The sequence below is a fragment of the Zonotrichia albicollis genome, chromosome 6, assembly GCF_047830755.1.
Source record: "Zonotrichia albicollis isolate bZonAlb1 chromosome 6, bZonAlb1.hap1, whole genome shotgun sequence".
In the NCBI taxonomy this organism is placed as follows: Eukaryota; Metazoa; Chordata; class Aves; order Passeriformes; family Passerellidae; genus Zonotrichia; species Zonotrichia albicollis.
In genome coordinates this window covers 48339480-48363589 of record NC_133824.1, presented here as the reverse complement: position 1 = coordinate 48363589, position 24110 = coordinate 48339480, and the positions used below count along the sequence as shown (strand labels likewise).

The 24110-nt window shown below is 60.1% G+C and overlaps 4 protein-coding genes across 10 annotated transcripts; 3 read left to right on the top strand and 1 right to left on the bottom strand.

Moving 5' to 3' along the window:
- Positions 1–84: 84 nt before the first annotated feature.
- LOC113460526 (syntaxin-3-like) lies at positions 85–7463 on the top strand. Of its 5 annotated transcripts, none has more exons than XM_074543670.1 (11): positions 88–856; positions 2232–2309; positions 2388–2487; positions 2582–2656; positions 2774–2841; positions 3362–3470; positions 3625–3698; positions 3790–3924; positions 5335–5445; positions 5898–6005; positions 6416–6553. In XM_074543670.1, the coding sequence occupies exons 1-10, from the start codon at positions 308–310 to the stop codon at positions 5985–5987; spliced, it is 1389 nt and encodes a 462-aa protein (XP_074399771.1). In that variant the 5' UTR covers positions 88–307; the 3' UTR covers positions 5988–6005; positions 6416–6553. The 5 variants fall into 5 exon arrangements, with proteins under 5 accessions (XP_074399773.1, XP_074399772.1, XP_074399770.1 ...); XM_074543673.1 differs by lacking the exons at positions 5335–5445; positions 5898–6005 and adding exons at positions 5088–5112; positions 5197–5261 and having other exon boundaries at positions 6416–6551; XM_074543672.1 differs by lacking the exons at positions 5335–5445; positions 5898–6005 and adding an exon at positions 5088–5261 and having other exon boundaries at positions 85–856; positions 6416–6551.
- A 975-nt stretch (positions 7464–8438) lies between these two features.
- On the bottom strand, positions 8439–9787 carry MRPL16 (mitochondrial ribosomal protein L16). Its single transcript, XM_074543678.1, has 4 exons — positions 9639–9787; positions 9317–9382; positions 9064–9212; positions 8439–8971 (listed from the first exon to the last, which is right to left on the bottom strand). The coding sequence occupies exons 1-4, from the start codon at positions 9718–9720 to the stop codon at positions 8486–8488; spliced, it is 783 nt and encodes a 260-aa protein (XP_074399779.1). The 5' UTR covers positions 9721–9787; the 3' UTR covers positions 8439–8485.
- A 3534-nt stretch (positions 9788–13321) lies between these two features.
- LOC102062741 (membrane-spanning 4-domains subfamily A member 12-like) lies at positions 13322–15734 on the top strand. Of its 2 annotated transcripts, none has more exons than XR_012580909.1 (7): positions 13322–13501; positions 13698–13817; positions 14140–14196; positions 14311–14442; positions 14779–14885; positions 14969–15052; positions 15301–15734. XR_012580909.1 is itself a non-coding variant. In XM_005496794.3 (7 exons), the coding sequence occupies exons 1-7, from the start codon at positions 13412–13414 to the stop codon at positions 15319–15321; spliced, it is 618 nt and encodes a 205-aa protein (XP_005496851.2). In that variant the 5' UTR covers positions 13323–13411; the 3' UTR covers positions 15322–15734. The 2 variants fall into 2 exon arrangements, 1 of the variants encoding a protein (XP_005496851.2); XM_005496794.3 differs by having other exon boundaries at positions 13323–13501; positions 14772–14885.
- A 4997-nt stretch (positions 15735–20731) lies between these two features.
- On the top strand, positions 20732–24025 carry LOC113460529 (membrane-spanning 4-domains subfamily A member 4D-like). 2 transcript variants are annotated; one of them, XM_074543659.1, is made up of 6 exons: positions 20732–21048; positions 21253–21372; positions 21555–21611; positions 22216–22371; positions 23715–23834; positions 23940–24025. In XM_074543659.1, exons 1-6 carry the CDS (start codon positions 20893–20895, stop codon positions 23946–23948), a joined length of 618 nt encoding a protein of 205 aa, XP_074399760.1. In that variant the 5' UTR covers positions 20732–20892; the 3' UTR covers positions 23949–24025. The 2 variants fall into 2 exon arrangements, with proteins under 2 accessions (XP_074399760.1, XP_026654633.1); XM_026798832.2 differs by having other exon boundaries at positions 20734–21057.
- The last annotated feature ends 85 nt before the right edge of the window (positions 24026–24110 follow it).

The following is a 24110-nucleotide window of genomic DNA, read 5'->3' as shown; positions in this document are numbered from 1 at the left end:
CCAATGCCACCCCATCCACAGCCGTAGCACTGCCCGCCCAGCCCTGTCCCCAGCTGCGTCCCATCCCCAGCCATGCCCCCCACCCGTGTCCCCTGTCCCCAGCCGTGCCTCCCCAGGCCGAGATCCCTGTCCCCAGGCACGACCCTCAGTTGTGTCCCCTAACTGCAGCCATGTCCCCAAGCTGTCCCCTGTGCCGGCTCATGCCCAGCCGTGTCCCCCAACAGCGTCCCGAATCCACAGCTGTGTCCCCAGATGTGACTCCTATCCACAGCCCCGTCCCCCTGAGGCGTGGGCCCCGAACGTAGCCATGTCCCCAGCTGTGACCCACACCCACAGCCGTGTCCCCAGCCGTGCTCCCTGTCCCCAGCCGTGTCCCCAGCCGTGTTGGTGTCCCCAGCCATGCTCCCGCGGCAGCCACACGTGGCAGGGGGTGACACGTCCTCACCGTGTGACCCCCGAGGGGCACCAGCTTCCCCACGGCCTCCACACCCACACCCCAGCCCACCTCTGTCACCTCCCGGGGGGCCCGGGGGCCGCCCCCAGCCGCCGCCCGCAGCGGCCCCGCTGTCCCCGCGTGTCCCAGGTGAAGGGGCGGCTCCAGCTCGTCCCTCCCTCCCTCCCTCGGCGCCTTCCCCGTGCCCGTCACTGGGGATTAGCGCAGGGACAGCCCCGGGCTTGGCCACAGGCACAGGGGACAGGGCCACCCGGCACCTCGCCTGGATGTAGGAGGCCCGGCCGAGCGGCGAGGACCGAGGGTGACACCGCCCATCCCTGCGCTGGGCGAGCACGGGGACCCCCCCGCGCCCCCCCAGCCTCCGGGGGCACCATGAAGGACCGGCTGGAGCAGCTCAAGGCGGTGAGGGACCCCAGGGGGGGCAGGGCACAGGGGACACCCCCAGGGAGACCCTCAGGAAAAGGGTGACACCGGGATGGGGGTCCCCGAGACCCCACCCCATGGTGGGCAGGGGCATCGCGGGGAGAGGGGACCCCAAAAACCGGGTCTGGGGTGGGTGGGGACATCACGGGGTGGATGTCACCGAAATGCCACCCCACGGTGCTGGAGTGTCACGGGGATGGGGGGAGGTCAGGCCTCATCTCATGGTGGGCTGGGGTCTTGGGGACACCCCAATCCATGGTGGGTGGGTGGGGACATCACAGGGGGATGGCACCGAGACCCCACCCTGGTGTGCGTGGGTTGTCACAGGGGTCACCCCACAGCAGGTGGGGGACCCTGAGCCTGCCTCCAACGGGGGTCTCAGCTGGGAGGGACTGGGGTGCCATCCCTGTGAGGTTTGGGGACACGGTGGGTGTTTTGGGGTGACGTGACCCCCCAGCTGAGTCCTGTCCCCCCCACACTATAGGGTGCACCCCTGGCCTGTCGGGGGTGTCCAACCTGCGGAGATGGCGGCGGATTTGGGGTGCCCACACCCCACTGTGCCCCCCACACTTCCCCGCTGTGCAGCCCACACGTCCCCGTGTTCCCGCCACCAGGACCGCTTCCTTCTCCCTTTTCCCGCTCCGCCTGGGGCCCCACTTCCCCCCGGGCACTCCTGGGGGCTCCCCCTGCTCCCCACGAATCATGGGGGTCCCAGCAGGCCCCCAGGTCCGGGCTGGGCCCCTAGGCATGGCAGGGAGGCTTGGCAGGGATTTACCGGGATTATGGAGCCAGCAGATAAAGGCTTCGGGGGGAGTGAAGGGATTAATTTTATTTTTACTCCAGCAGCAGGAGGAGGGGGGTGGGGGGTCCCAGCCTGGGCTCTGTCCCCATCTGCAGGACACCCCAACAGCACCCCCGGGGTGTTGGTGGAGCTCAGGGGGCGAGGGGAGGCAGAAGGGCTGAGGCTGAGTTTTGGGAAGGGCTGGATTTGGGAGCACATGGTGGGGGGGGCCTGGGCACCACACCAGGGTGAGGGGCAGCAGCCACCTTCGTGTCCCCCAGGGCTGCCCCAGAGCTGCTGTAGGGCCATGGTTTGGGACATAAACCCCGTGCTGTCCCCATCCCATCGCTGTCCCCGTTCCCTCCCTCTGGCCGAGCCCAGCAATCCCTTAATTCCCAGCCACGTGTGGCCAGATGTGAGCTGGGCTCACCCCTCCCGCTCTGCCCCGCTGCAGATGTCCCCCCCGTGCCACCACAACCCATGGCTGCTCCCCCCGTGTCCCTGTCACCCCCGGGGGGTATCTGGGGGTGCTGGCAGGGCACGGGGTCCCCCCTGAGCACCGTGTCCCTACAGAAGCAGGATGCAGACGATGAGGAGGAGCTGGAGATCGCCGTGGACAACACGGCCTTCATGGATGAGTTCTTCTCGGAGGTGAGGGAGGGCTGGGAGCTTGGCTGGGGGGTGCAGGGCTGCCTCCTAACCCCCCAAAATCCTCCCGGGCGTGCCCAGATTGAGGAGACCCGGCAGAACATCGACAAGATCTCGGAGAACGTGGAGGAAGCCAAGAAGCTCTACAGCATCATCCTCTCAGCCCCCATCCCAGAGCAGAGTGAGTGCTGTCACAGTGTCCCCACGGCCTCCCCTGGTCATGGGGACCCTCCCTGGGGACATCCCCACGGTGGCTCACACCCGTGATCCCACAGAGACCAAAGATGATCTGGAGCAGCTGACGACAGACATCAAGAAAATGGCCAACAGCGTCCGTAACAAGCTGAAGAGTGAGTGGCCCTGTCCCCACCGCGTATCACGGGTGTCCCTGTCCCTCTGGCACTCTGGGACCATGGGGGCTGGCAGTGGGGAAGGTTCCTGGTGGGCTGAGGTCTGTCTCTCTCCAGGCATGGAGAGGAACATCGAGCAGGACGAGGCACGATCCTCAGCTGACCTCCGGATACGCAAGTCCCAGGTCAGCTCCAGCCCTCAGCCAGTGTCCCCAGGTCCCACCCTGTCCCCCACGGGCTGGGGATGTGGCATGTCCAGGGGTCCCCAACAGCACTCTGTGATCCCAGCCTTTGTGTCCCTCTGCCCTGTCCCCAACTCTCTGTCCTGTCACCCTGTGCTGGGACATGCCACATCTAGGGTCCCCTGGGTCTCATGCCACTGTCCCCACTCCCAGTGTGTTTTCCTGTCCATGCTGGGACCAGGAACACACCATGCCCAGAATGTCACTGATGTGACTTCCCATCCCCACCTCAGCCCCTCATCATGTCCCCTGGGCAGTGTCACACCTCTGTCCTTGCTCCTGTCCCCTGTGAGAGTGGCCCATGGGGATATGCCATGCCTGGGGTGTTCCATATTCCCGTCCCCAGGACCAGGTCCAGTCCCTCAGTGTCACACTATCCCCAGGACCAGGTCCAGTCCCTCAGTGTCACACCGTGCCCTGGGTGTCCCTGTCCCCACCCTCACGCCCCTGTCCCTGTCCCCAGCACTCGGTGCTGTCCCGCAAGTTCGTGGATGTCATGACCAAGTACAACGAGGCGCAGGTGGATTTCCGGGAGCGGAGCAAGGGCCGGATCCAGCGCCAGCTGGAAATCAGTGAGTGACCCCGGCATCAAACCCCACCTCCTCCTAGAGTGGGAGGAGCCAAACCACACAGGCCCCTCCCATTTTACCAAGTTTAGTCAGGTGGGAGGAGCCAGACCATACAGACCCCGCCCCTTATTTCCCACCTCTCCCCACGTGCCTGCAGCCGGCAAGAACACCACGGACGAGGAGCTGGAGGAGATGCTGGAGAGTGGGAACCCCTCCATCTTCACCTCGGGGGTGAGCCCTGACGTGGGGGACACCGGGGGACGCGGGGGGTGTCCCAGGGCCAGGCCTCCCCTCTGACGTGTCCCTGTCCCTGTCTCTGCAGATCATGGATTCGCAGATCTCGAAGCAGGCGCTGAGCGAGATCGAGGGCCGGCACAAGGACATCGTGCGCCTGGAGAGCAGCATCAAGGAGCTCCACGACATGTTCGTGGACATCGCCATGCTGGTGGAGAACCAGGTACGGGGACACGAGGGGCCTGGCCACGGGGACACGGGGACACGCAGGGGCCTGGCCATGGGGACACGGGGACATGCAGGGACCTGGCCACGGGAACATGGGGACATGCAAGGACCTGGCCATGGGGACATAGAGACACACAGGGACCCAGCCGTGGGAACACAGGGACATGCAGGGACCTGGCCACTGGGACATGGGGACATGCAGCGATCCAGCCATGGGGACACAGGGACACACAGGGACCTGACCACGGGGACAGGCAGGGACCTGGGTATGGGGACACAGGGACAGGCAGGGACTTGGGTATGGGGACACAGGGACAGGCAGGGACCCGGCTATGGGGACTCAGGGATACGCGGGACCTGGCCACAGAGACATGGGGACATGCAGCAACCCGGCCGTGGGGACATTGGGACAAGTGGAGACCTGGCCACGGGAACACAGAGACAGGCAGGGACCTGGCCATAGAGACACAGGGACACGCAGGGACCTGGGTATGGGGACACAGAGACACGCAGTGATCCGGGTGTGGGGACACAAGAACAAGCGGAGACCTGGGCATGGGGACATGGGGACAGGCAGGGACCTGGGTATGGGGACACAGAGACATGCAAGGACCTGGGCATGGGAACACAGGGACACACAGGGACCTGGCCACAGGAACATGGGGACACGCACGGACCCAGCCATGAGGACACAGGGACAAGCAGAGACCTGGGTATGGGGACACAGAGATAAGCAGGGACCTGTGGGCAGTGTGAACAGGGACCTGAGCATAGGGACAAGCAGGAACCTGGCAATGGATGACCCCATTGTGTATGGGGACATGGACATGAGCCATGAGGGATTTGGGCACAGGGTCACAGGGATGAGAAGGGATCCACGTATGGGGACACACAGGGACCTGTGCACAGGATGACCAGGGACAAGCAGGGACCCGAGTGGGGGTCACAGGGACCTGCACAGGACCATGGAGTGGCCCAGGGACCTGCACAGGGGGGTCCAGGCATGGAGCAATATGGGCTGGGGTGTGACCACTGCACGTGTTCCCATGGAGCCACTCACCACCCCGTGGTGGCCTGGAGGGGACACAGGAGTGTCCCCCAGTCTGTGGTGGTGTTGTCCCCTCTCTCAGCCCCTCTCTGTCCCCCATGCCACGCGAGGAGCCACTGTGTGCCCCGGGGATGGGTGAGTACCTGTGTGTGTACCTGCCGTGTGCTGTGGGGCTGTGTCACCGTGTCCCCACCGTGTCACCTGTCCCTTCTCCCCCAGGGTGGGCTTCTGGATAACGCAGAGCTGAGCAGGTGGAGCAGAGCACAGAGACGATCCGGTGCCAGGTGGGTGGGTGCCAGCACCCCAGGGTGCTCTCAGTGTCCCCCCCTCTCTCTGTGTCCCCCGGGTGCTCCATAGGGAGCCATGATCGACCGCATAGAGAACAACATGGACCAGTCCGTGGGATTTGTGGAACGGGCCGTGGCTGACACCAAAAAGGCTGTGAAGTACCAAAGTGAGGCCAGGAGGGTGAGACAGACTGACACTCCCTTGTGCCCTGCATAGCCCCCAGTGTCCCCTCTGTAGCCCCCAGTATCCCTGAGGTACCCCCAGTGTTGTCCCCTCCAGCCCTTGTTGTGCCTTCACATCCCAGTGTTCCCAGCATCCCCCATATCCTCCAGCAGCCCTGAGACCCCTTTATTTCCCTCAGTCACCTCCTGTCCCCCTTCAGCCGCCGCCCCTCCTATCCCCCAGCTGACCCCAAGAACACCCACCTGCCCCCAGTGACTCCATGGAGGCTGGCAGCTCTGTCCTCTCTGTCCCACTCCTCCCCTGAGCCCCCTCCCACCCTCAGGTGTGATGAGCTGGTGAGGACTCAGCCCCTCCTGCCCCATCCCCAGGGCTCTGCAGCACCTCGGTGCCCCTGTGTCCCCCCACATGGGACAGGTGTCACCACCCCCAACTTGCCCCTGTTCCCCCAGAAGCTGCTGGCTTTGGTGGCAGTGGCCGTGCTCTTGCTGGGGACAGTTGCCCTCATCATTGGACTCTCGGTGGGGCTGAACACGAAATAGCCCCTGGGGCGGGGGTCTGTAAGTGTTGGGGGGCAGGGGACCCCCACTGCGGGGACACAGAGCCCTGGGGGATCCCAGTGCCATTTCCTGCTTTGGGGGCTCCAGTGCTTTGGGATTTGGGGCTGGGGCCGCTGCCTTCTGGCTTTGGTGATCTCAGGTCTGCGGTGCTGGGGGTGTTCTGTGGGGGTCTGCAATGTTCGGGGTCCCTGGTGCTCTGGGGTCTGTGGTTTTGGGGTCTGCAGTGCTCAGGTGTCTGTGATGCTCAGGGCTCTGTGCTATTCGGGGTCTGCAGTGCTTGAGGGTCTGTGTTCTTTGGGGATCCGTGTTGCTCCCGGCTCTGGATTTTGCCTCTTCCCTGCCATCCCCGCTCCCCCCTTCCTGCTGCAGTCCCCGTTCCCTTTCCTCCAGCTCCCCTTTCCCTCCTCCAGACGCTCCCGACGCTCCCAGCGATGTCACCTCCCGGCGGGATCATCCCCGGCTCTGATCCTGGACCCCTCCTCTCCCTGCTCCTCCCGGACCTGCCGCTCCCAGCCCTCCGTGTCTCCAGCACCGCCTCCTTTCCCGACCGTCCTGCTTTCCCTGGGATCTGCTCCTCATGTCCCCACGGAAGGGGACAGGATTCCGTCCGTGGGGACGCGGCGAGGGGTGACAAGGACACAAATCCGAAAGCCGGACGCTCACCCGCGCGGGCATCCCGGTGGAATGAGGGCGGGAATAGGGACAGAACAGGGGGTTTGGTGGCACCAGCGTGGTTTGTTGTCACCGCGCTGTGACAGACGGAGCTGTCGGGGTCCCCGCCCCCTCTTGGCTTTGCTGTCCGGGCAGGAGGATGTGTTATCATGGATATTTAACTCCCGCTGTAATAAAATCCCGCCGATCCCGCCCTGCGCCTCCTCTCCGTGCTGGCTGCGGGAGCACCCAAAGCCCGGCCCGGCTCCGGCTCGGCTCCCGGTGCCCGGGGACCTGGGGGCTGCACCGGCCCCGCTTCCCGGTGCTGTAGGACACAAGGAGGAGGCGCGGGGCTGGGGACACCCCCAGCTCCGAGCCCTGGCCACACTGTCCCCCCCCCACTCCACCAAGTTTTTGGGTAAGTCACGGTGTTTGGTCACCTGTCCCAGGGCACGCTGGCACTGTCACCTCCCTGTGCCACAGAGAACCAGCTCACACCTGCCCTGCACCCTCCCCAGCCCCCGTCCTTGTCCTTTACCCTGTCTCTGCCCTTTCTCCCCACTGCCCAGCCCATATCCTTGTTGTCCCCCACCCCATTTCTTGCCGTCCTCCCCAGCTCCATCCTTATCCCCTGTCCCCCTCCCCAGCCCGTTCCCTGTCCCTGTCCCTTCCCCAGCCGTGTCCCTGCCTCACATTCCCTGTCTCCCCGAGCAGAAGAAGATCATGATCATGTTGTGCTGCATCATCCTCGCCATCATCCTGGCATCCAGCATCGGGAGCATCTTCGCCTGAGCCCCCCACCCGCTGCCCTCCAGGTGACAGGGACAGGGCTGGGGGTGGCACGGGGGGGTCCCTGGCACCCCTCAATCCCAGGGAATGGGTTCACGCCTCGCCAGCGTTGGATTCACCTGGGGATGCACTGTCCCCTTCCTGAGTGTCACCTCACCCTCCCTGTCACAGGTGGCCTTTCCCCCTCCTGCCCCCCTGCCCGGATGATCCACGGGAGAGACCCCGGCCCAGCCCCGATCCCCGAGGACATCCCACGTGTCCCTGGAGGAGTGAAGCCCATCCTCTGCGCTACCTGCTGCCCTCCCACACCCCCCTCCTCCTCCTGCTCCTCCTCTCGGGTGACAGTCGGTGGCCGCTGTGACAAGCAGCCCCTCCTGGTGGCACGGAGCGGCCGGAGGGGCCGTGTCCCTCGCGGGGCGGGGGGGACACAGGGCTCTGCCTTGCCGGGGTGGCCGGAGGAGCCTCTCCCTGTGCTTGGAGCTCCTTGGATGTGCAGCCACCCATGCTGGAGCCTTCCTCCTCAATAAAGAGCTCACCCACACTCTGCCTCCCGGCTGTGACCTGATCCATGGGTCCCTCAGGATGATCCCAGCCCTAAAATCCACTTCAGGATAGACAGCCTCGTGCTTCAAACCCTGATCCATGGGTCCTTCAGGATGTTCCCAGCCCTAAATTCCACTTCAGGATAAAGATCCTCATCCCCCAAACCCTGATCCATGGGTCCCTCAGGATGCTCCCAACCCTAAATTCCACTTCAGGATAGAGAGCCTCGTGCTTCAAACCCCAATCCATTTATCCCCCAAACAGCTCCACGCTTCCAGCTCCAAACCCCACTTCAGGATAAAGACCCTCATCCCCCAAACCCTGATCCATGGATCCCTCAGGATGCTCCCAGCCCTAAAATCCACTTCAGGATAGAGAGCCATGTTGTTCAAACCCCAATCCATTTATCCCCCAGCCCCTGCGTTCCCAGCTCCAAAACCCACTCCAGGCTCTTGTGGAAACGTTTAATCCCAAAAGGAATTCCATCCAGCCCCTCCTCACACCCTGTGCTTCAGGAAAAACTTGCCCCAGTAGCGTCCTTTGAGCTTCAGGTCGTAGGGGCTCAGGTACTTCCTCATGCCCAGCATATTGGAGGTCACCACCCGCTCGAAAGTCCAGGGGTTTTGGTTGTCCAGCCTCCTCTGCTCCTCCTCCCGCCGCATCTCCTGGAGGCTCTCCCGGCTGACGGCCACAGCCGGGAAGGGCAATTTCTGCGCCACCCGGTCGAGGAAGGGCCGCACCTCCCCGAACTCGCAGTGCCCGCCCACCTCCACCACCAGCCGGCCGGTCTTCACCGCCGTCACGTAGCGGTCGATGGGGCCCTTCCCGCCGCCCATGCGGTGCCCCAGGCTCTTCTTCGTCACCGACTTGTAGGGGGCGGGCACTCGCCACACGGCGAACATGGATTTGGGGTCGATGCTGCGCCCGATGGTCAGGCGGATCATCTCGAAGTGGCCCCAGTGCAGGTACCCCCCGCCCAAAGCCTGTGGGGGGACACGGTGCGACAGCTCAGCGACACGCAATCCCGGCCTCTGGAACGCTCCCCCCGCTCCGTTCCGTGCCTGTTCCCGCTCACCAGGATCCCGTACTGCCCCTGCGTGAAGTCGGTGGCCACCTGGGACGGGCCGCGGATGTCACGGAGCCGCCGCGGCTCCCGCCGGACCTTGGGCACGGCCGGCACCTTGTCTATGAACTTCAGCTTCGGCTTGTCGGGGATGGTGATCCCTGCCGGGGAACAGCGGGATCAGCATCCCCGGGATCTCCGGGAACACACCGCGGAGTGCCCCCGCCTTCTCTTGCGGGGATCTCCCGCCGTCCGTCCCCCTCACCGCTGTAATCCGGGGGCAGCCTCCACTTCTTCAGCCCCGCCCGGGGAACCGCGACGCCGCCGGGACCTGCGGGATAGAGCGGGGGGTCTCGGGCAGGAGCAGGAGGAGAGGGGGGACCCTGCAGGGCCTCCCCTTCCCGTTCTCAAGCCACCACAGCCCAGCCGGGAGTGCCACCAAGCCCTCGGTACCTCCCCGGTGTCAGCCCTTCCACGTCCCGCCTGAGCCCCCCCGCCAGCCTCAGGCGCCCAGGAAGGTCCCCCCGGCCTCTGAACCCCCTACAAGGCACAGGCGGCCCCTCGGAGCACGGCCGAACCCCCCTGACCTCCCCCGGCCCGGAGCAGCCCCGGGAGCCGCCATCGCCACATCGCCGGGACACGCCGGAAGTGCCGCAAGGGCGCCGCCATTGATCCGTCCTCAAACACGCCCCGCCCGCCGTCCGCCCGGGAAACGCGGCGGGAACATTAGTTCCGCATGGAAACGCGGCGCATCCCGTTCCCAGCCCCGTACCAGGCGGGGGTCGCCGGCGGGGCACACCCCCGAGGGTCCCGAGGGAGGTGCTGGAAGTGGCCTGGATGTGCTTCCAGCCCTTGTGCTGAGCTGGTGTGCTGGGTGTATGGGGATAGGTTTCATATTCTTCCCAGCAGCTGGCACGCCGCTGGGTTTGGATTCGGGATGGGCGATCTGCGGCCGTGACGTCACAAACGGGGTGAGCGCTGGGGCGAGGCGTGGCTGTGATGTCACACAGGTGTCCCCCCCGCAGCACTGTGACATCAGCACGGTGTCTCTACAGGACACGTGCCACCACCCCTGGCTCCCAGTGCGGCCACGATGGGACACGGATGAAGCCATGAGTTTCCTGCTCCCCTCGCTCGTCCTGCTGGTGGCCAGTACGGCCGTCCTGCTGGCCGCCCGCATTTGGAAGGCGCGGAAGCGCCTCGGGAGCCGGGCCGGGGCGTCGCGGTGCTGCCGAGCGGCCCCGGGGGCTCCCGGTGCCCCCCGGGCTGAGGAGCCCCCTGCGCACGGCCCGGCTGCCCCGCAGAGCCCCCTGTACATCCCCTGCGGCTGCGGCCCCTGCTGCACCCCCTGCGCGACAGCGGCGCGGGAGCTGCAGGACCTGGTGACGCCGCTGTGGCCCGAGGTGTCCTTCCCGCGGGACGCGGAGATGTGGCAGCTGTCGTGGGAGGATCTGGAGCAGCTGCTGGAGCAAGGCCGCCTGCCCTGCTGCGCCTCCCGCAGCTCCTCCGGGAGCCTCCATCCTTCCCACGGCCCGGCTGGAGAAGGCGCCGTGGACACATCGGGCTGCTCCCTCACAGCCGCGGGCATGAGGAGCAGCCGCTCGGCCCTGAGGATGCACGTGGCCAGGAAGAGCCTGGAAGTGAAGCTGAGAGCGCAGCCCCAGGCAGTGCGGCGGTCCCAGGAGCGGCTGGGGCAGGGGGAAGCGTCATCCCCTTCCTCCGAGAGCCTGCCCGGCTCCGAGAGCCCCGGCGGGAGCTGCCAGAGCCCGGACGCCGAGGAGGCCTCGGACAGGTCCTGCAGCTCAGCCGCCTCCGCGGACATCAGCGGGGCCCGCTCGGCCCTGAGGATGCACGTGGCCAAGAAGAGCCTGGAAGTGAAGCTGGGAGCGCGGCCTGCTCCCGTGAGGAGCTCCCAGCGGCAGGCGGCACAGCAGGAAGCGGCCCGGCGCCCCTGGAGCCCGGCCCGCAGCGCTGCAGGGCGGCACAGCCGCTCCGAGTCGGAGAAGATCCTCCAGAGGCAACGGGAGCTGGAGTTCCCCCACCTCCAGGGGGCTCCCACAGGCAGGATGAGGCCCCTGCTGGCAGCTCAGATGCTCCTGAGGATGCTCTGTTATAAATAAATCCGCATTTCCCCACAGCACCGAGTTTGGGCTGGGGTGGGGGGTAGGCCCACACAGTTTGTGGTGATTGGGAGTGGGGCTGGGCGCAGCCTCATCCCCAATGGCACAGCTGTGAGCAGCACTGACTGCAATGAGCCACGGAGTGCCCAAGGCACTGAGCAACCCCAAAGGGAGCAGAGGGCACACAGGTGCAGGGCATCAAGAGGAGGAGATAAAAGGCTGGGCTAAGGACCAGGGAGAGCAGATGCCTGCAGCCTTCTGTGGTGAAAGGTGTTGCTCTGTGTGGGTTGAAGCCCACTGAAATTGTGTGGTATACTCTGTGTGGCCATCTCACTGTCACAAGAGGGTTCCTTCCTTCCCAGTAGCTGGCTTTGGATTCAGGATGGGAATGCTGAGGATCACACATGGGTTGCTGCTGAGCAGGGCTTGCTCTCCTCACAGACTTTCCATGTCTCCTGCTGGGAAAGGTGGGATGAGTGTTCAGGGTCAAATCCCTGTGACACTCTGGAAATGAGCCCCAGGTAGGTGCAAGGGACAGGCCTGTCCCACCCAGCTTGCCCCGTGGCCAGCACCCTCCTCCCAGCTGTTAAAGCCATTGCTGGGGCTGGTTTTCCATTCCCATCCCCATGGAGGATCCCAGGGGAATGTGCTTTGTGCTGTTCCCTGCAGCCCTGGCACTGCATGGGGTGCTCTGGGTGAGGGGGTGTTTGCCCTCCCTAGGGAGAAGGATCATGGGGGTCCCCAAATTCCTGTCACAGCCCTGTGTGTGCTCGCCGTGCCAGTCTCTGTCACCAGTCGCCACAGGTGGCTCTCAGTGCTGACTGTTGTCCTGGGGTCTGCGCTGGCAGGGATGGGACAGGGATGGTGACATCACCCAGAGGTGACAGGGATGGGGGCTGCCCTGCAGGTGAGGAATGGGGACACTGTGTGTGTCCCTGATGGGTGTAGAGTGGCAGTGAAGGGACCCTCTCAGCCCTGTCACCCTACTCTGAGCTGGGTGACACCCCCAGCCCCAATTCCGCTTCTTGCCACAGCATCCAGCACAGGAATGTCCTGCACTTGGCCAGAGGGCCCCTGGCTGTGGCAGCAGGCCCTTCTCCCTGCCTGTGGAATATTCCTGCTCCAGGGAAATGGGGATCCCTCCCAGACCCCCGGATTCCTCTCAGGATCCGCAGCTCTGAGCCTCCCTGTGAGCCCCATGATGGGATTCCAAGCAGGGGGTGTGGTGTTGTCTGGATCAGGATGGGGTACAGGGGTGTCCTCCATGAATTTCGGGGTGCAGGGTGCTATTGTGTGTCCCTCTCATTCCCAGGATGTTCCATTATTCTCTGATTTCAGGTTTAATGCTCTGCCTGGAGCTCTTCGCTCCTTCTCCTCGGGGCTGGATGCCCTAAAAATGGGGAATGAAGACAGTTTGGGGGGAAAGTGTGGGGGACCCCCTTTACTCCTCCCCTCCTGCAGCAGGGGTCCGAGATATTCAGGCCCACCCCTTCCTGGGGAAGGAGATGCAGGGGAAATCAGGAAATCACGCCTGGGCAGTGCCCAGCTCCGTCCTGGTGCCGCCCCTGCCCCCGCCCGTGCCCCCGCTCTGCGGGGAGGAGCCGCAGGAGCCTAATGGCCCTTGATGGATTTTTCTTCCAGGAATTCGCTGCGGGGTGGTTTTGATTTTTTTTCTTTTCTTTTCTTTTTTTTTTTTTTTTTTTTTTGCTTCTCGGGTTTTTTTTCTCCTTTTTTTTCTATTTTTTATTTTTTTCCCCTTTCTGCGCTCCTGTAAACACGGCGTGGAGCTGGAATGAGGGGGGGACACGCAGCTTGGGGAGTGGGGGCTTTCGAGGGAGGGCTGGCACCCCGATTTCCTTAACTCCCTCGAGTGAGGGTTTGGGATGAGCAGCTCCTCCCGGCGGGGGGAACACGGTGTCCTGGAGCCCTGCCCGGAGTGGGGGGGAACACTGGGATTTGCCCCACGGAGCCTGGGAACCCCACGGAGCATCTTCCCGCCCCACGGAGCATCTTCCTACCCCACGCAGCCCCACTTCCCGGCCCTCCCCGGGTTTTGGGGGGCTGTCCCCTCCATCCCCCCGTGTCCCCCGTGGGCTGGGCGGTGCCCCGGGGGAGGATGCCGCAGCCTCTGACGTCACGGTGCTCAGCCAATGGGCGCGGGCTGTGGCGGGGTGGGGCGGGGGCGGCCCCGGTGGGGAGCGGGGCTGCTCCGGGGGGTCCCGGTGCCCCCCGCTCTCCTCATGCAGGGCATGGGGAGCCTCCGGCTGGGCAGCCGCGCCGTCATGTACACGGCCGAGACCCTGCCCAAGGGCAAGAACCGCGTCATGGGGGTGAGTTTGGGGGGATCGGGGGGAGAAACGCTTGGAAAATCCCCCCTCAGCCCCTTCCGGGGGGTTCCTGCTGATCCCTCGGGGGGTGCTGTGTCTTTGGAGAGGCGCTGGGATTAAGGCATCCCCCATCCCCAGGGTGGCTCTGTGGGCAGGGGGGGTTGAGTTGACCCCATTCCCACCCACCCCGCTCTTCCAGACCATCCAGATTATGATGGGATTCCTTCACATCGGCTTCGGGATCGTCCTGACCACACTCACCAATGTCTACACCTCTGTCTTCGTCATCGGAGAGATCCCTTTCCTGGGCGGCGTGTCGGTGAGTGCCAGGGGGCTGGGAAGGGATTCCCACCGGGAAAAGAATGCCTGGGGGGGTGGGATGCCCACCGGGAAGGGAATCTCACCAGGGAACGATGCCCACAAGGAAGGGAATCCTGCTGGGGGGATGGCAGCAGGTGGGACACCCGTTGGAAGGGATGCCCACCGGGAATGATGCACCTGCAGCTCCCGAGGATTTGGCAGCTGGAGAACAAGGGCAGGGGGGTCACTGTGTCCCTGTGCCCGGTCAGTGCCACCTGTGGGCAGGTTTGGGGTGCCTGGGGTGCCCTCCGTGCCAGCTGAGCCCATCTCTCCTGCTGCAGTTCATCATCTCCGGGTGCCTCTCCATCGGCGCCGAGAAGAGTCCCACGGAATGCGCGGTGAGTTTTCCTGGGAGCACACCGGGAGTGATCCTGTGGGGTGGGTGGAGTGTCCCTCTGGGGCACCCCCAGAGGGAGTCTGCCACCCCCCCCAAACCCCCTGGGTGCCCACAGGTGAAGGGCAGCCAGACCATGAATGTCATCAGTGCCATCTTCGCTCTCCTGGGAATCGTGGCCTTCATCGTGGACCTCAACCTCAACGGGCTCTACCGCTCCAGCCTCAACTCCTGCAGCTATCTCATCCTGGTAAAATCCCACTTGCCGCAATTCCTGCCCCTGGGAATTCCCCTGGGGCCTTTTCTCCAGCCCTCCAGGGGTGTGGTGTCCTTTCCCAAATCCCTGTTGGGGTGGCAGTTTCTCCTCTGCTGGCGCGACCTATTTTCGGCTGGTACCTCGGGAGATGAGTCACCCCTGGAAGCATCCACGAGCCATAAAAATGGCGGCATGGAGGGCTTGGAGCGAGACCTTGGAGCTGGGCATGCACAGGGAGGGGAAGGGGGAGCCACTGTGTGGAATTCATCCTCCTGGGCGCTGCTGGGGATGGGGGGACTGATGGGGTTTTCTCCATCCTGGAGCTCGCAGGGAATGGGATTTCCATCGTGCTGCTCATCTTCACCATCCTGGAATTCTGCATCGCCGTGGCCACCGCCAACTTCTGGTGCCGGGCCACCCGCCTCAGCTCCAACGAGGTAAGCTGAGCGGGTGCCAGGGACGGGTCCCAAAAGCTGCCTCCCATGATCCCAGTGTTTCCCATAATCCTGGTGTTTCCCAGGCCATGCTGATCGTCCCCAGTGCCACCCGTGTGGATCTGGCTGTGCCACCGGCGGAGCTGCCTCAGCCTCCCAGCTACAGCGAGGTAATCCAGGGAATAGCCTGGATAAAGGGGTGGGAATCAGCATTGGGATGGCTCCTGGGATGACAGTCCCCATCCTGCTGCCATCACTGTCCCCTCCCTGGGAAAACATCCCACCCCAATACCCAGGGATCATCCCAGAGCATCCATCCCTCTGCTCTGGGAATGGGGAGGAGATCCCAAACCCCCATGGGTGGTGAGTCCCTCCAAATCCTGCCCCCTTCCCAAAACACCTGCTGGTCTCTTTGCAGCTGGCTGCTCCTGAAGTCTGACACGGAGGATGTTGGAATGGGATCCTGCCTCCATCGCTCCTAAATCCCAGGGCTACAGCATCCTCCTCCCACTGTGCTGCTGGCTGGGAAGTGCTGGTCCCCCCCAAAAGCCAGGGACACCCCCAAATTCCCTGCCCCTCTGTCCCTGGGCCTGGCCTGAGGGGCTCCAATGCTGGCTGCTGTGGGAAGGGGCTTCTCCAAGGGGGGAAATCTTGGGCAATTACTGCCTGTAAATCCCTGGTGGGATGCTGGGGTTCACTCGTGTTGGGGTTCAGGAATTCCTGGTGGTTTGGAGTGACCCCGATGTGTGCTGGGAGCCGGGCGGGTCACCGGAGCATCTACCTCGGCTCGTCCCCTGTTGGCTTCATCTTCTCTTGGGAATAAACGCTCTCTCCGGGCTTGTGTCTCCTGAATTTGGGAATTTTCAGTGTGGGAGCTACCTTTCCCCCTCACAGAGCTGCTGCTCCTCAGGAAAAAGGCTCATCCTGCCTGATCTAGGGATACTTGCTTTCTCCTGAGGGAATTCTGTCCCCCTGAACTCCTGGTACTTGCTGGCTTTCCTTGAGGGGAATTCTGCTCCCCTAAACCACTGGCATCTGCTCCCAGCGGAGCTTTGCTCCTCTAAATTCCTGGTGCCTGCTCTCCCAAGGGAATTCTGCCCCTCAAAACCCCTCTCCTAGGGGAATTCCATCCTCCTAAAACCCTGTACCTCATTCTGTGGGAGTTCTGTCCACATAAATCCCTCAGTACCTGCTCATCTCAGGGAATTCTGCCCCTCAAACCCCCTCTCCTGGGGGAATTCTGCCCCTCTAATCCCCTCTCCAGAGGGAATTCTGCCCCTCAAAACCTCTCTCCTGAGAGAATTCCATCGTCCTGAACCCCAGTACCTGATTCTGAGGGAGTTCTGTCCCCATAAACCCCTCAGTACCTGCTCACCTGAGGGGATTCTTCCCCTCAAAGCCCCTCCCCTGCTGGAATTCTGCCCCTCAAAATCCCTCTCCTAGGGGAATTCCATCCTCCTAAAACCCTGTACCTCATTCTGTGGGAGTTCTGTCCACATAAATCCCTCAGTACCTGCTCATCTCAGGGAATTCTGCCCCTCAAAACCCCTCTCCTGAGAGAATTCCGTCCTCCTAAACCCCAGTACCTGATTCTGAGGGAATTCTGTCCCCATAAACCCCTCAGTATCTGCTCTCCTGGGGGAATTCTGCCCCTCTAATCCCCTCTCCAGAGGGAATTCTGTCCCTCAAAACCCCTCTCCTGAGAGAATTCCGTCCTCCTAAACCCCAGTACCTGATTCTGAGGGAATTCTGTCCCCATAAACCCCTCAGTATCTGCTCTCCTAGGGGAATTCTGCCCCTCTAATCCCCTCTCCTGCTGGAATTCCACCCTCCAAACCAGGGTACCTTGTCTCCCGGGGGGAATTCTGCTCGCCAGACCCCCTCACCCCCCCGTTCCAGCTCGGTCCCGCTATATTTAGCGCGGCTGGAGCAGCCGGCGGCGGTGCCGGTGACGCCAGCACAGCGCATCCCAGCCCGGTCCTGCCGCCGCCACCGGAGAAGCTGCCCCGGGGCTGGAGCTGCTCCGGGAGGTGACACGGGGACACCGGTGTCGTGTGCTCCCTGCTCCCACCATCCTGGGCGGCGGGAGTGGGGCTGAGGGGTGCTTCCAACCCTTAGCCGTGCGGCAATTCCTAAAAAATTCTTTATTTTCAGGGCTCTGGGATAATTTTGAACAGGAGCAGGTTTGTCAGCTCCTGACAAGCTCATTTATGGCTCCGCCCTTGATTGTCCAGCATCTGTGGGAATGCTGGTGGGTTTAATGAAGTGGGGATGAGCATCCAGCAGCATCGAGGTATCTAAGGAGCATCCCAAGTTCATGGAAAGGTGGGATGAAGGTGAGGAAAGAGACCCCAGTGCTGATTTTCCAAGGGGTGGGAACATCCTGGTGAGTTCCCAGCGCTCTGGGGGAGGATCCTCTTAATTTCTGGGCACAGGATCCATCCCAAACTTCCCCTCCAGCGCCAGAGTGGGATCAGTGACCTCCTCCTTGAACGTTCCCTTAGGTTTTGGGGTGATTTCAGTGTTTTCCTTCTCCTTTCCACGCTCCCTGACAATGCTCTGGCTGCTCAGCCAAAGCCTCATGGATTATTCACTCCCTGTCAGTTATTTCTGTTCCCGGCTCTGAAAAAATAATGAGCTTGATCAGTAGGAAAAGCCCCAGGGATTTGGGGAGCAGGATGAACAGGCTGCCTGTGCTCAGCCCGTGGCCACAGCCCATTACAGCCCCGGCTGCTCACCTGCGGTTCCGGAGCATCCCGACCTCTCCTGGCTCCACCGGGACCAGCACGGAGCCATTCCACCTCCCATCTGTGTTTTCCCAGTGTGGTGGTTTCCTGGGAAAGAGGCTTCCTCCTCTTCCACCAGCATCAGGCTCTGTTTTCCTGGAGTATCCCAGTGTTTAGATGTAGCTTTCCCAAAAAAATGCTGGAAAAAGTGTTTAAGGTTCTATGGAAATGTGGGGGTTTCAAATATATTTTTATTTGTAGGTGGGAATTTGCAGATCCAGGGGGAGTGGAGACTTCCAGGAGCTGAGAATAGCAGGTGACAGGGACACCACAGAGTTTTGTGTCACTGCTGGTGGTGATCCCTAAGGAAAACCAAAACCCTTGGAGGAGCTGGAAAGGGGAACTGTGAGATGGAGTGACGTGTCCCAAAGGCTCTTCCCCTTGGGAAGAGAAGGATCCAGGGAGACCTTGGCAACTCTTCCAGCACCTAAAGGTGCCCCAAGAGAGCTGGAGAGGGACTTTAGAAGAGCCTGGAGTGCCAGGACAAGGGGGGGAATGTCTTCCCACTGCCATGGGGTCAGTTTAGATGGGATATTGGGAAGAAATTCTTCCCTGTGAAAGTAGTGGAATGTATTTCCCAGGGGAGCTGTGGCGGTCCCATCCCTGGAAGTTTATGGTCCCAGGACTGCCAGTGGAAGCTGACACTGGTGAAGCCTTGGAGAAGTTTTCTGGAACTTTTCTGCAGGCTCAGGAGTTTTCCTGGGAATGAGCGGATCAAAGGCTGGAACGTCACATGCAGGGGTTGATGGACACATCTGGGACAGGGTTTGGGAGCGATGTCGCCATGTCCCAAATGCCAGGTATGGATCCCCCCAGCAGGCAGCAATGCCTCCCCAACCTCCTGCCTGCTCCCTGTTCCAGATTCCCTAATCCAGGATGGACATTGGGATGTTTAAAGCAAAAAACCCTGAAACCTTTCCCAGAAAACATGACTTTCCTTCTGGAATCAGTATGGAAAGAGCCCTGGGGGAAGCAGAAACACCTGGAAGCAAAGCAAAATGTTGACTTTTGGTATTTTTATGGGGATATAAAGTTAGTCCCAGGAAGCAGCAAGTTTCTTTGGAGAGCTTTTCTCCATCGTAATCTATTTTCTTTGGAAAAAACCTCACGGATTTTGGGGTTGGAAAAAAATTTTGGTTCCACCAGGCTCATAAATTTTGTCCTGTGCTGGTGGGAGGGAATTTGGGAGGGTCTCGTTGATCCCCCCTGAGCATCCAGTCAGGCTTCCCCCATCCAAAACTTGCCCTAGAAAATAGGAAAATGAACATTAAAATCCAAGGAATGTGTTTAATACATCCACAAAGCCAAAAATTCCTGCAGAGAAAAGGTTGGAAAGCTCCACCACCCGGCCCTGCTGCTCCCCTGCATCTGCTTCAAAGCTTCACCTCCTCTGGAATCCGCTTCCAAAACAAATCCTGACATCCTACCTTGGGCTCCTGCCATCCCCAGCTGGCCCTGGGTTTATTTAGGAATGGGGAAAGCGCTTTTTCCATGGATCACCCGCTTGGAAAGTGGGGTTTAGGGGGCTGAGGGCAGTCATGGCTGTTACTGGCTGCAAGGCTGAAACTTGAGGAATGCTGTAGGAATCTGGAAAGGCGGATTTGGGAGGAAATCCACCATGCAGGGTGGTTTTGGCTGGGAATGTGAGCCGTGGATAATGGTGGAGGATACCCTGGCTGCCTAAAGGCTAAAGAGGGGATCCCAGAATTTCCATGGGGGCTCAAGTGTTCCTTCCTGGGGCTGGAACGAGATCCCTGGGATTGTTAGCATTGGAGTGTTGAGAGGGATGAGGCACCAGCAGGAATTAAAGGCTCTGAGGCATCAGGAATGTGATGAAGAGGCTGAATCTCATCCATGTCCATGTTTTTCCTGGAAAGCCGTGCTGCCAGATGCAGCCCTTTACAAGGCCAAGTGCACGCTTCCATCAGGGATGCAGGATGGAGGAAGGTCATGGGTGGGATGGAGGAACGCCATTGGAGCTGGGATGGAGGCGTGAGCTGCTGCTCTTTGGTCTCCAGGTCTGTTCTTCCAGCTCTTATTTGGGATGTGATTTGGGCCAGTTTGGAGGGGGTGTCCCGTTCCCTGGTGTGTGGGAGCGTGGGGAGGGTGCAGAATGCTGGAATGGTTTGGGATGGAAGGAACCTTAAGGATCATCCAGTTCCACCCCTCTGCCATGGGCAGGGACACCTCTCATAGCCCAGGTTGTTCTAAGCCGGCTCCAAGGCTGGAAGCCGCTCCTGAGCTCTGGAAGCGCAGTGATTCCAAACGCGGCCTCTCAGCTCCCTCTAGAGCCAGAGAGAAGGAAAAAACTTCCAGAAGTTGCTCCACCTGCTCCTGAAATCGTCAGCTGGAGGGTCCTGTCCTTTCCCAGGCAGAGAGAGAGGTGTTGGGGTGATGCCAGAATCCTGGACCTAAAAATTCCCGTTCCACCAAGAAATCCCTACCCTGCACACATCAGACATCCAGGAAACCCGGAGGGTCCTCCAGGTCGGCATGGGGTATCCCAATGCTCCTGGAGAAAAGGACATGGCTGTTTTCTGGGAGGAGGAAAGGATGGAGGCAGGAAGGGGCCTCTGAATCCCTCGGGATCCCCTCACCGTGTGTGGTGGCTCCATTCCCAGCCTGAGCTCCCATTTCCCATCACAAATAACAGCATCTCCTTTCCCTCTGACTCCCAATGGAGATGGACAGAGATCCCTGAATCCCTCCTGCATGTCCTCACTGGGGACAAACCCACTGGGATGGAGGAGGGAGAATTCCCAAAAAAGGCAATAAAAAAGCTTCCTTTACAACAGGGTTTATAAAGTTCCCTGTCTCAATGTGAATTTTCCTAGGAAGTGGCAGGGTTAGGTTATCCAACACCTCGTTAGGTACCAAGCTAATTGCAGGAGCAATTCTCAAGCAAAACATCCACAATTTGGTATGGAAAAGGGGTCTTGGAGCATCCTGAGGGAAAAGTATCCAACCCTTCCCTGTCCCTCCCTCCCTCTTCCTGTGCAGGATTTTGGGAGCCTCTGCTGGCAAAGCTGCCTCGTTGAGCAAGAGGGGCCTGACGAGAATTCCCTGAGCGAGCTTCCCGCAGGGAGCAAAGGGCAGCGGGAGCGTGTCCCTGCCTGGCCGGCACCTCCCGGGGATTTTGGGCAGCAGAGGGACCACGGTGAGGAGGAAGAGGAGGAGGAAGGCACCTGGGAGTTCCTGCAGCCCCCTGGGCTGGTTCCCAGGCCATGGCGGCCACCACGGTGACGGACGCGGGCAGCGTGAGGATCATCACGGAGGTGATCCCGGCCACGGATCCCCGGGCAGCCCAGCTGGCCTCAGGCTCCCGGGCACCTGCCAGGACCTCATTCCAAACACAAGGCTTCCGCAGGGCTCATCCCAAGGTGTTGGGGGTGAGACACGGCCTTCCAGGGGCCCAGCAGGACTGAGGATCCGCAGGGATTGTCCTGCTGGATGTTCTCCCTGGCTGGGTGGAGGGGATGTTGGGACAGGTGCCTCTCCCAGTCCCTTTCTGGCACTGTGACATGGGGGCTGGGATGTGCCTCACAGTAACGGGATCGGGATCCATCTCCGTCATCCTTCCCCAGACCATCCACATCTTCACTGGAATTGCCCACATCTGCTTTGGGATCATCCTGACACTGTCGGAGCACAGGAACCCTTCCCTCCCTGTGGCCAGCGGGGTCCTCTTCTGGTTGGGGATCCTGGTAAGTTGGGACAAGGACATGGGAATCTCAGGGAATCCTGGTGAACTGGGGACAATATCCAATAACCATTTTCCCCCACATTCTGGGGTGTTTGTGCATCCCTGAACCCCAGTTCCCACCAGGAAGGGTGCCAGGGAAGGGTGCCTTGCTGCTGACACCAATTCCCACTCTTTTCCAAGTAGCTCCTGGTCTCGGGCTCGTTGCTGGTGGAAAGTGAAAGGAGAGACAGCCCTGCGCTGGTAAGATCCAGGTTGGGAGGGACAAGGTGTCCTCCCATTCCTTATGTCCTTTCCAGCACCTGCCAGGACCCTTCCACAGCCTGGATTCATCCCAAAGGATCCACAGGCCAGTCTCCCCCTTGGGAAGTGCCCAGATCTCTCACACAGAGCTAGGATCGGGGTCAGGATCATTGTGGGGGGGATGAAAGGTTCAGGGGCCCTCATGGCTTTGGAATCACTGTGGGATGAGGAGGATAAAAGGTCCAAGGAGGCCCTCATGGCTTTGGAATCACGTTGGGATGAGGAGGATAAAAGGTCCAAAGAGGCCTCATGGTCTTTGGAATCACTGTGGGATTCCAGGGATAAAAGGTCCAAGGAGACCCTCATGGTCTTTGGAATCGCTGTGGTGTGAGGGGATTGAAAGGTCCAGGAGACCCTCATGGCTTTGGAATTGCTGTGGGAGGAGGGGGATAAAAGGTTCAGGAGACCCTCATGGCTTTGGAATCGCTGTGGGAGGAGGGGGACAGGACTGGGTGGCTTCTCCAGGAGATCTGTGCTGGCGGTTGGATGATCCCGGTGGGAAGCAGCCCTTCCCGGGGCCCGTGTCACCGGGTGCTCCCTGCAGGTCAAGGCCTGCTGCGTGCTCAGTGTGGGCGTTATCCTGGGCACGCTGGTGGCCATCGGGATCCACGGCACAGCCATCACCCAGATCACACCCGGCTGCGGGAAACCCGAGCCCTTCCGGACCCGCCCGGAATGGTGCCTCCACATGGAGAGCAAGGTAGGACACCGGGATTGCAGGGAAATCCCAGTCTGGGTGGGGTGCTCAAGGATCCAGGTCCTGTTTGGGTGGTGGATCCTGGGATGTTCCCATGAAAAACACCAGTCGCTTGTTTTGAGAATTTTAAAGGTTTAATAGTAATAAAATGGTTAAAAAAATAGTCATATAACTACAGTAATAAAAATTTGGACAATTGGGATTAGGATAATAAAAATAAAAACAGAGAGTTATGGACAGTCAGGCAAAATAAGCCCAAAAAGGGACACCCATTAACAGAGGATTAACCCTTAAAAGCAATAGCCTGTTGCATATTCACACATCTCATATATGATGCATAAATTCCATTCAAACAAAGGATTCTGTCTGGTCACTGTCAACTTCTTTCTCTTAATCCTGACAGCTGAGCGAGGCAGGAAGTTTGTTTCTCCTGATAAGAGAGCAATAAATTCTCTTTCTCTGAAAGATTTAGGTGTCCTGTGGCTGCTATGTCGGTGCAAGTACCTCAATCCTCTCTTTTTAAAAAAGTATCTTACATAGCACAGTTTCTATTTTAACATTATGTTATAACCTAAAACTATATTTACCACATTACTTAAGAGAATTAATACAGCATTACTTTCTAACACAACACATATAATATTTATTTTAATATTTGCAAAAAGCCCATAATAAAATATGCATTTTTCACATATAGTTTTAGGTTACAACATAATGTTAAAATAGAAACTGTGCTACGTAAGATACTTCTTTTTCTAAAGAAAGGACTCACACTGAGATAGCAGTCACGGGACACCGAAATCTTTCAGAGAAAGAGAATTTATTGCTCCATTATCAGGAGAAACAAACTTCTCCCTGCCTCGCTCAGGCAGGATGACGCCATCATGATTATGAGGAAGAAGTTGACGATGACCAGACAGAATCCTGTGTTTGCATGGAAGTTGTGCATCATGTATGAGGTGCATGAATATACAACAGGTTATTGTTTTGAACGGTTAATCCTCTGTTAACGTGGGTCCTTTTTCGGGCTTATGCTGCCCAGAAAGAGATACCCGGACGTCCATAACTCTTTGTTTTCATTGTCTCATATTGTCCTAATTCAAATTGTCCAAATGATTATTACTCTAATTGTATTACTATTTTTATAATCATTTTATTACTATTAAACTTTTAAAATTTTAAAAACAAGTGATTGGCGGTTTTTTGCATATATTTAACACACTAGTTAAGAAAATTATTATAGCATAACTTTCTAACACAACACATATAATATTAATTTTATTATCTGCGAAAAGCCAATCACAAAACACGCATTTTTCACACTCCCGTTCTCCTCCTCCTGGCAGAAGCTGAGCAACGGCCTGGATTCCATCCTGGTGCTGCTCGGCCTCCTGGAATTCTGCGTGGCCGTGGCGGTTCTGGCGTTCGGATACGACACGGTGTGGGAGCACACGTACACCCAGCTGGTGAGGGAGGCGGCAATCCTGCAAATCCCGGGAATGCTGATCCACCCTTTCCTCCCGTGTCCCTCCCGGACATTTCCCTGGATTTCCCTGTGTTTGATTCCCCAGGCGCTGTAGCCACGGCCCAGCCCCGCACGTGGAGCCCCCTGGGATGCCCTCAGCGTGTTCGTTCCCCAATAAAGGCCTTTCCCTCAGCCCGGCCCGCCCGTGTCTCCGGGGGTTACTCGGGGTGCGGGGGGGCTCGCCCTGAGTGTGTTTGGGGCAGTTCGGGGGGGGTCC